The 10,294-nt window shown below is 39.5% G+C and overlaps 1 protein-coding gene across 2 annotated transcripts in view; it reads left to right on the top strand.

Moving 5' to 3' along the window:
• The first annotated feature begins 3,136 nt into the window (after positions 1-3,136).
• The window catches only part of LOC119028873 (complement factor H-like), a 10,338-nt gene continuing 3,180 nt past the window's right edge, over positions 3,137-10,294 (top strand). For both annotated transcript variants that reach the window (XR_005077830.1, XM_037115279.1), the window contains exons 1-11: positions 3,137-3,287; positions 4,521-4,715; positions 4,801-4,980; positions 6,025-6,207; positions 6,756-6,938; positions 7,087-7,281; positions 7,365-7,544; positions 8,593-8,775; positions 9,324-9,506; positions 9,655-9,849; positions 9,937-10,116. Coding sequence is in view for 1 of the 2 variants with exons in the window: in XM_037115279.1 (XP_036971174.1) it covers positions 3,209-3,287; positions 4,521-4,715; positions 4,801-4,980; positions 6,025-6,207; positions 6,756-6,938; positions 7,087-7,281; positions 7,365-7,544; positions 8,593-8,775; positions 9,324-9,506; positions 9,655-9,849; positions 9,937-10,116 (1,936 nt within the window). In the remaining variant the exon portion in view is untranslated. The remainder of the gene's footprint in view (positions 3,288-4,520; positions 4,716-4,800; positions 4,981-6,024; positions 6,208-6,755; positions 6,939-7,086; positions 7,282-7,364; positions 7,545-8,592; positions 8,776-9,323; positions 9,507-9,654; positions 9,850-9,936; positions 10,117-10,294) is intronic.

Below are 10,294 nucleotides of genomic sequence, written 5' to 3'. Positions count from 1 at the left end.
TGGGAGGGATGCTTCCTGAAGCTGTAGATACAATTTTAGCATTTGGGGAAAACTTGTCAGGATTATCATGGCAACACTCTGTGCAGACAGATGTGCTGTTATTTTGCTCCTCCATGGCTAACCCTAACCCTAACCCTATCTCAGTGTAAGTAATTGATGTCTTGAATGGTCAAACAAACCAAAATTCGAAAACATTCATTAGCGTGTGTGTCTGGTGTGTGTGTGTGTGTGTGTGTGTGTGTGTGTGTGTGTGTGTGTGTGTGTGTGTGTGTGTGTGTGTGTGTGTGTGTGTTCACTTGCTGTAATTCCCTCTTTACACAGTGGATGGTATGTGTATGGGAAAAGTTACAAGTTGGTTAGGCAGTAATTACTAAGCAGGTGGGTTGGAGAAGAACACAGTTTTTGACCAGCGTATGTATCATGCCATGCAGTCATTTATTTGTTTCGCCAAGTCAAACTGATAAGTGCATGTGGATTCTGTAAGAAATTACAATACAGTCGCCGTGTATATTGGGTTGACCTGATGGTGCACAAATAAATACACTAGGACTAATAGAGGGCGGTAGTCACATTGAAACATAATCCCGATGCTTAATCCGTTATGAGTGTCTCTGGGCCCCCCTTCAGCCTCACTACATTGAACTATTCCATCTTACTGTGCATGTGCAGAAATGACTCAGGAGAACCATAAGAAAACAAACTTCCTGGCACCGTGTACAAATGAAAATGAAACAAAGTTACCCCAGCAGGGCAGAAAGACTGAGGAAGCAGTGGGGATACAGAGTATGATGTTTAACCCACATGCAACTGATAAAAAAGAAGAAAAAAACACTCAGACCACACTGAGCACAAAAAATGTTCCATGTCAAAAACTGCCATAACAAAACTATATATTTATTTCATTTTCAACTCTCCCTGGGTTGTGTTTTTCAACCAACACTCCTGATAACAACTACCAAATGTCATTAATTTACAGGATTTTAACCTTACCAGCTCTAATTTCTGGACTTTTTGTTGTACACCTTTAAGTAATTGGCCTAAGAGAAATGAGTTTCAGCATCTCTGCAAAAAATACAATAATTACATTAAAACCGGATAAGGATAGAGAACTAAATGTGTTTACAGGACACAAAGTTACGTCTGAATGTGTTTATGGGGCATACAGATGTTATTGATCCTGTAAAACACAGGACTGTTGCTATGTAGAAAAGGTTGTGAGTGATTATTTACAGGGATTGTTGGGTGCATTCTGTTTCCCCCATACTACTGTGGTCAGCTGACAGTCAGACCCTTAATTGAAATGCAAAGTCTATTTTCTTAAAAAATGTCTAACTAATATGCAGTAGTCTCAGGCATTAGGCTAACCTGACTGTTAGGACCAAGCTAATGAAATGATGCCGTTAGATTTTTTAATTATATTGTATCCCTGTTAAGAATTCGCACAAAGCCAACCAACTTGATATGAAAGAAGCACACATGTATTTATGAAATGTATCCAACCAAGACAAATATTACATTACTACTACATACCAGCATCAAGTAACACTCACCTGTCACCTGTGACCTTGTGAAATAGTGGAAACAGCCGGGCATGGTTCTGTCGTGTACTGACACTTCAAGGCTGGAAGTTGATGCGTCCCTCTCATAACCACGACAGAGAAAGAGACAACAATAGCACATTTGTAAAAATGTACAGTTCAAAGGCGATACGAAGCTGCAGTAGGTACCGCTGGTGATGAGATGCAGTCTGCTCGATGACCGCGGTCATGCTCAATGAGTGATGGGCGGAGTCAGCACAGGGCGATCAGGTAAGGGCGGATTGATTGACAGGTAGTCTGTCCATACAAACTCTTTGGTTGTTAAAATTGATTGGATGAAGTTATTATAGCCCTGTCGCTGCCGGAGGCCATAGATAGATTGTATTTGTTGTTGTTTTTTTTCAAAATCATTCAATATTTTGATTTCTGTTTGTATGTTAAGACATTTTATACAAATATGATAAAAATGCTTTGGAACAGAATTACCTACCCCAGCTTTAATGGTCCATAATATGTTAAACAAGTTTAGCTGTCCGTCTGTAATATAGCTACATAATTGTATAACATACAGACACATTATATGAGCTGAGGTTGAAATAAAACACACACACACACACACACACACACACACACTTTGCTAAAATGTATGCAGTATGTGGTAATATAGCCCAAATTATCCAAAAATGAAATTAAAAAAAAAAAACAACATAAAATGTATTAAGTTCAGTACTTGAGCAAATGTACTTAATTACCATACACTACTTGGTACAAGACATGCACTGTGTTCTGTGTGTGTAGAAGTCAGAAATCAACTTTATGTATCACATATGCAGTCATAAAAGTACAACTTTAATAGTAAGATGAGTTCTCCATGTTTAACCCATCCTATCCCGAGTATTCTATCAAGGAACCAAATCAATAATGACAGATCTTTCATATGAATGGACAGTGAAGTACAGTCTTACCAAACAGAGGGCAAGTTGTTTATGGAAATAAGATTCTACCATCTGTCAAAACGAATGTGTTTTGTTGGTTTTAGAAATGCAATTGCAGATGTCTGGACATGATCGGCATGTCAGTGAGGGGGGAGAGAAGATCAAGCTTGAAGAGAAGACCTTATAGGTGGGTGTAACTAAGGACTGAAAAACAGGGAGAATTTAGGATATCCAGGGCCCTAATGCCTATGTTTGTGTCAGGCCCCACTAATGACTTAGTCCAACCCTGGTAATTCTGCATTAATGTGTAGCTCAGCTCATAAGATGGACAGCCTCCATGTTGTGAGAGCATTGACATTGTTTTTGAATTTGTGAGTGAAAAGGGACAAGGACATCATGGTGAAATGTAAATTGTGCCTGGGTGAACTGAGTCTGTCAGCTGTGAAGCACAGCTCCTCGACACCCAAGTACCTTCAGTCTGATTTAATTTCATGTACTTCAAATAGTTCCACTTTTTTTCATTGCCGCTGATGAACTTGTTGGCTATATGCACCAAGCCTTAACATTGATTTGTGTGTGTGTGGTGTGTGTGTGTGCCAGTGCTGTTATTGCAAATGTGTTTATTCTTCCCTCCCCAGAGAGACTTTGATCTATAAAAGTCTGAAGGCAAAAACCCTAACTCAGCCACAAAGGCATCATTCCTAAATCCTAGTTCCTAGTTCCTGGATCTTCACCATGAGAGCATTTTCACCATTTTGCAGTCTTTGGCTCTTTATCCTCTGGATGAACACAGAGAAATCTTTTCAACAGAACGGTGAGAATGTCAGATTTCAGGTTCATTTTCTCTGTTGTTTTACTGCACTGAACAAAAAAAAATCGCATTTTTGTTGCATAAAAAACCTTTTTTTTTTATTGCAACAGTAAGAGTCCACAACGTACATTGCTCCAAGAAGCCCATTCAAATGAATCTGATGGGAGGAAAAAAGAACAGGGGAAATCTACAGGCACTTAGTTTTTTGTATAGGTTAACTTTTGCAATATCTCACTCATAGGGGAAGATTTGAAATTCTATTGCTTTACTCGATAAAACCTTTTGCTCATAGTTGTGATTTTCTGCCTTTGTGTTTGTTGCTTCCTAAAAAACCGACATACGAACATAGAAAAAGAGCAGGTGTGAAGTATTTTTCTGAGCAACAGACATTTTAACATTATATGTTATTCTATTGCATTCATGAGCCTCAAACTCTAAGACTCTAATGCTGAAAATGCCATACTCAATGTGTTTTTTGACAATTAATGAAGACTGTGAACAGCGTATGAATAGTGATATCCAACCCATTGTGTAGATCATGCTGAATAATCAAAGTTTTGAACTAGAATGCCACTCATTAGAGTGCATACATCCACCAAGGACAGTTATCTGTTATCAAACATTTAAATCCGTTAGAACTGAATTTTTATTAGGGCCCACATCAAATTATACATATGCATAGACTTTTGTCACCTAAATAAACCAGATTTTTTTCCACAGGATCCATGCATTATTCTTTGAGCGATTAACAAAACTGTGGGAAAAAATTGCCCTATCTTGCAATGTTTCAGAAAAGAGTGAAAAAAATTCTGGATCTGTCCCTTTATCTGGAGCTGGGTTAGAAGTTAAGGGGGTTTATTCTGGGTTGAGACCCATCCTCCATCCAAGCTCCATGGAAATTCGTGGAGTAGTTTTTTGCATAATCCTGCTACCAATCCAACTAACAAACAAAAAGAAATGGACATGGGTGTAAACATAACCTCTGTGGTGGAGGTGTGTGTGTGTGTGTGTGTGTGTGTGTGTGTGTGTGTGTGTGTGTGAGCAGAGTGATGCTGAGAGCAGAGTGGAGCCCAGCGACTATGTGTGAATGTAAGCATGAACTGAGTAATCCAATGTAGTGATTATATCACAGTAACTAGTGAACATTAGTTCTGGATGGAAGGATGTCATAGCATTATAGTGTGTCTTGTCACAATATACTAACAGATAATGTGTTAAATTTCCCAACAAATGCAGCCATGAAATGTAGACTGACACTGCCGCCACTTGAAGGAACCAGCTATGAACCTGTTTACAGAAATGTGTTTTCACCTGATGAACAAGTTACTGTCACTTGTGGAGAGAAGTACTGGATTACTAGCCCTCGGCACACCTCAGCAGTAACTACATGCACTGACAGTGGAGAATGGACTATCAGACCTGTATGCAAAGGTAAAAAAAAACTACAGGAGCTTGAGTGCTGCTGACCATTATTAATCTTGTGTCAATTGACTTAAAATGCAAAATTCCATTCCAGAGGTTACATGCAGCAATACACGCGAGCAACATGTGTATTCTTGGAATGTCTACTGGGGGCAAAAAATGATACTTGGTGATACTGCAAGATACAGGTGTAGGGCAAACTACAAGAGCCCAGATGGCAGCTACATGGCCACATGCACCAGAGATGGGTGGAGACCAAATCCACTTTGTCAAGGTATGGTGAAGTTAATCTGTGTTTGTGACAATAATGGTTTTCACATTTTTCTGTGATGGAATTAGAGGAACACATTCCACTTTGTCATAAATAACATTCATGTTCAAGTTTGCTTTAAACCTGAATTCATTATGGGTTTTCTGACAATCATAAATATTACAGGAATATACACACAGTTATTCTAATATTTGGTAAAAATGTCGCTTGGATATTCTCACCTCAGTTAGGTGCTTTTGATAGCAATCCACAAGCTTCTGGTAGTTCTCTGGCTGACTTTTTAACCACTCCTCTTGACAGAATCAGTGACGTTCAACTATATTTTTTGGCTTCCTGCCACAGACTTGTCTCCATAGCACAGTCCACAGGTTCTCGATGGGGCTCAAGTCAGGAACCAATTCAAAACCTCATGTCTATCCTGATTTAGTCATTCCTCTAACACATTTGATGTGTGTTTGGGATCATTGTCCGGTTGGGACATGCAACTGCACCCCAGACCCAATCTTCTGCTGGTGATTTTACGTTTTCCTGAAGAATTTGGTGATAATCCTCCTCCTTAATTATTCCATTTACTGTTTGTGGAGCAGCAGATCCACTGGCAGCAAAACGGCCACACAGCACTATATTAACATGGGCCTAGAAAGGTCATCAGCCACTACCAATCCTAATCACTCAGAAGAAGTTAAGAGGCCGCGCTACAAACTAAATCTGATTGACACAATATCCTACTGTCACCAAAACTGATTGTTCAAATTACTGAATGTTAATTTTTGATCCAGCAGATTTGGTCACATTTTCAGAAGGCCCATAATGAATTGAGATTCTCAGCCAGCTTCATGAAGTAATATGTGTTCCTCTCATTCCATCACAGAATAACAAGAGTTGTAGAAATCATTGGAAGTGAAGACTGCCATAATAAACATGTTCTTACAAGTGGATGTAAACTTTCGACTGCAACTGTACCCAATTATAGGCTAATATATTTGAGTCTTTTGGTCATCTGGTTAATTTTTTATATTTTTTTTTTGGTTACTTTTTTCCTTCCAGCTAATCATTGCCCAGTGATTCATGTCAACGATAACGTCCAGGTGAATGGGAGCCTAGAGAGAGCAGCCCATGGCAATGTAGTTCGCTTTAGCTGCAAATCTAACACCGACATCCTGTTCGGGCCAACGGAGATCTATTGTAATGAAAGTGGATTGTGGAGTGGCGATGCTCCAAAATGCCAAGGTAAAAGCTAGCTATACAAAATAAAGGAGGAAGCAGAGGATGAAAATGAAAGAATGAGGTGAAGAGGGAAAAGGGAAATAAACCCACACAGACATGTGTAAAACACCACATCAACCACTGTCACAGTGTATTCACCCAGCAACTAATGAGTCACACCAAAAGACAAACCACTGACCACCTAGTAGCCACCACGTTACCATGTCAACCCCAGGACTCCATAGTTCAAAACTGGCTTCACACAGGAAATTAGTATAACAAAATGAGTGGTGATTACATGCAGCAAAGGTCTCCAGATGCAGACTGGGGATGTTGCAGACTCATGGTCAGTTTCTATACTGTCAGAAAATTCAACAGTACTTTACCTCTCAGGAATTCTTCCCATCAAAGTAAAAAGTTAAAAAAATAGATGGGAATTATTAATCTGACCTGTGGTATGCTCTTATCATGGTTCTAGCCTTTGCATTAACTCCTATACTGTTCCACAATGTTCGCTTATTCATGTAAGTGACAACATAGTTATATTCATGCTCACTTGTTTCCTTCAACAGCAATAAAATGCGAAGCACCCAAAATTGAAAATGGTATTGTGCATGGAAATATCCGTGAGTACGACGAACATGAAGTTCTGCATTTTGATTGCATTGACAAATACAAACGCACTGAAGAGAGACCTTCAAAATGCATAAAAATCGGAATGAGAGCAGAGTGGAGCCCAACGCCTATGTGTGAATGTAAGCATTAACTGAGTAATCCAGTGTATTGATTATATCACAGTAACTAGTGAACATTAGTTCTGGATGGAAGGATGTCATAGCATTATAGTGTGTCTTGTTCAAAATAAACTAACAGATAATGTGTTAAATTTCCCACCAAATGCAGCCATGAAATGTAGACTGACACTGCCGCCACTTGAAGGAACCAGCTATGAACCTGTTTACAGAAATGTGTTTTCACCTGATGAACAAGTTACTGTCACTTGTGGAGAGAAGTACTGGATTACTAGCCCTCGGCACACCTCAGCAGTAACTACATGCACTGACAGTGGAGAATGGACTATCAGACCTGTATGCAAAGGTAAAAAAACTACTGGAGCTTGAGTGCTGCTGACCATTATTGATGTTATGTCAATTGTCTTAAAATGCAAAATTCCATTCCAGAGGTTACATGCAGCAATCGACGCCCGCAACATGTGTATTCTTGGAATGTCTACTGGGGGCAAAAAATGATACTTTATGATACTGCAAGATACAGGTGTAGGGCAAACTACAAGAGCCCAGATGGCAGCTACATGGCCACATGCACCAGAGATGGGTGGAGACCAAATCCACTTTGTCAAGGTATGGTGAAGTTAATCTGTGTTTGTGACAATAATGGTTTTCACATTTTTCTGTGATGGAATTAGAGGAACACATTCCACTTTGTCATAAATAACATTCATGTTCAAGTTTGCTTTAAACCTGAATTCATTATGGGTTTTCTGACAATCATAAATATTACAGGAATATACACACAGTTATTCTAATATTTGGTAAAAATGTCGCTTGGATATTCTCACCTCAGTTAGGTGCTTTTGATAGCAATCCACAAGCTTCTGGTAGTTCTCTGGCTGACTTTTTAACCACTCCTCTTGACAGAATCAGTGACGTTCAACTATATTTTTTGGCTTCCTGCCACAGACTTGTCTCCATAGCACAGTCAACAGGTTCTCGATGGGGCTCAAGTCAGGACTTGGAGGAACCAATTCAAAACCTCATGTCTATCCTGATTTAGTCATTCCTCTAACACATTTGATGTGTGTTTGGGATCATTGTCCAGTTGGGACACGCAACTGCACCCCAGACCCAATCTTCTGCTGGTGATTTTACGTTTTCCTGAAGAATTTGGTGATAATCCTCCTCCTTAATTATTCCATTTACTGTTTGTGGAGCAGCAGATCCACTGGCAGCAAAACGGCCACACAGCACTATATTAACATGGGCCTAGAAAGGTCATCAGCCACTACCAATCCTAATCACTCAGAAGAAGTTAAGAGGCCGCGCTACAAACTAAATCTGATTCACACAATATCCTACTGTCACCAAAACTGATTGTTCAAATTACTGAATGTTCATTTTTGATCCAGCAGATTTGGTCACATTTTCAGAAGGCCCATAATGAATTGAGATTCTCAGCCAGCTTCATGAAGTAATATGTGTTCCTCTCATTCCATCACAGAATAACAAGAGTTGTAGAAATCATTGGAAGTGAAGACTGCCATAATAAACATGTTCTTACTAGTGGATGTAAACTTTCGACTGCAACTGTACCCAATTATAGGCTAATATATTTGAGTCTTTTGGTCATCTGGTAATTTATTTTTTTTTTTGGTTACTTTTTTCCTTCCAGCTCATCATTGCCCAGTGATTCATGTCAACGATAACGTCCAGGTGAATGGGAGCCTAGAGAGAGCAGCCCATGGCAATGTAGTTCGCTTTAGCTGCAAATCTAACACCGACATCCTGTTCGGGCCAACAGAGATCTATTGTAATGAAAGTGGATTGTGGAGTGGCGACGCTCCAAAATGCCAAGGTAAAAGCTAGCTATACAAAATAAAGGAGGAAGCAGAGGATGAAAATGAAAGAATGAGGTGAAGAGGGAAAAGGGAAATAAACCCACACAGACATGTGTAAAACACCACATCAACCACTGTCACAGTGTATTCACCCAGCAACTAATGAGTCACACCAAAAGACAAACCACTGACCACCTAGTAGCCACCACGTTACCATGTCAACCCCAGGACTCCATAGTTCAAAACTGGCTTCACACAGGAAATTAGTATAACAAAATGAGCAGTGATTACATGCAGCAAAGGTCTCCAGATGCAGACTGGGGATGTTGCAGACTCATGGTCAGTTTCTATACTGTCAGAAAATTCAACAGTACTTTACCTCTCAGGAATTCTTCCCATCAAAGTAAAAAGTTAAAAAAATAGATGGGAATTATTAATCTGACCTGTGGTATGCTCTTATCATGGTTCTAACCTTTGCATTAACTCCTATACTGTTCCACAATGTTCGCTTATTCATGTAAGTGACAACATAGTTATATTCATGCTCACTTGTTTCCTTCAACAGCAATAAAATGCGAAGCACCCAAAATTGAAAATGGTATTGTGCATGGAAATATCCGTGAGTACGACGAACATGAAGTTCTGCATTTTGGTTGCCTTGGCAAATACAAACGCACTGAAGAGAGACCTTCAAAATGCATAAAAATTGGAACGAGAGCAGAGTGGAGCCCAACGCCTATGTGTGAATGTAAGCATTAACTGAGTAATCCAGTGTATTGATTATATCACAGTAACTAGTGAACATTAGTTCTGGATGGAAGGATGTCACAGCATTATAGTGTGTCTTGTTCAAAATAAACTAACAGATAATGTGTTAAATTTCCCACCAAATGCAGCCATAAAATGTAGACTGACACTGCCGCCACTTGAAGGAACCAGCTATGAACCTGTTTACAGAAATGTGTTTTCACCTGATGAACAAGTTACTGTCACTTGTGGAGAGAAGTACTGGATTACTAGCCCTCTGCACACCTCAGCAGTAACTACATGTGCTGACTATGGAGAATGGACTATCAGACCTGTATGCAAAGGTAAAAAAAAAAACTACAGGAGCTTGAGTGCTGCTGACCATTATTGATGTTATGTCAATTGTCTTAAAATACAAAATTCCATTCCAGAGGTTACATGCAGCAATCAACGCCCACAACATGTGTATTCTTGGAATGTCTACTGGGGGCAAAAAATGATACTTTATGATACTGCAAGATACAGGTGTAGGGCAAACTACAAGAGCCCAGATGGCAGCTACATGGCCACATGCACCAGAGATGGGTGGAGACCAAATCCACTTTGTCAAGGTATGGTGAAGTTAATCTGTGTTTGTGATAATAATGGTTTTTTGTTTGTTTTTGTTTTTATTGTATTATTATTTTGTTAAATTGGGTGAGGAGATTTTTGTCCTGTTCGGTTCAAAGTGTTTCCACTAAAAAGTCCCAGGAACTTAATTTCCACTGAAAAAGAAAAGCATTAGTGGCC

This window comes from Acanthopagrus latus, chromosome 11, assembly GCF_904848185.1.
Source record: "Acanthopagrus latus isolate v.2019 chromosome 11, fAcaLat1.1, whole genome shotgun sequence".
In the NCBI taxonomy this organism is placed as follows: Eukaryota; Metazoa; Chordata; class Actinopteri; order Spariformes; family Sparidae; genus Acanthopagrus; species Acanthopagrus latus.
This window is presented reverse-complemented; position numbering and strand designations above follow the sequence as displayed.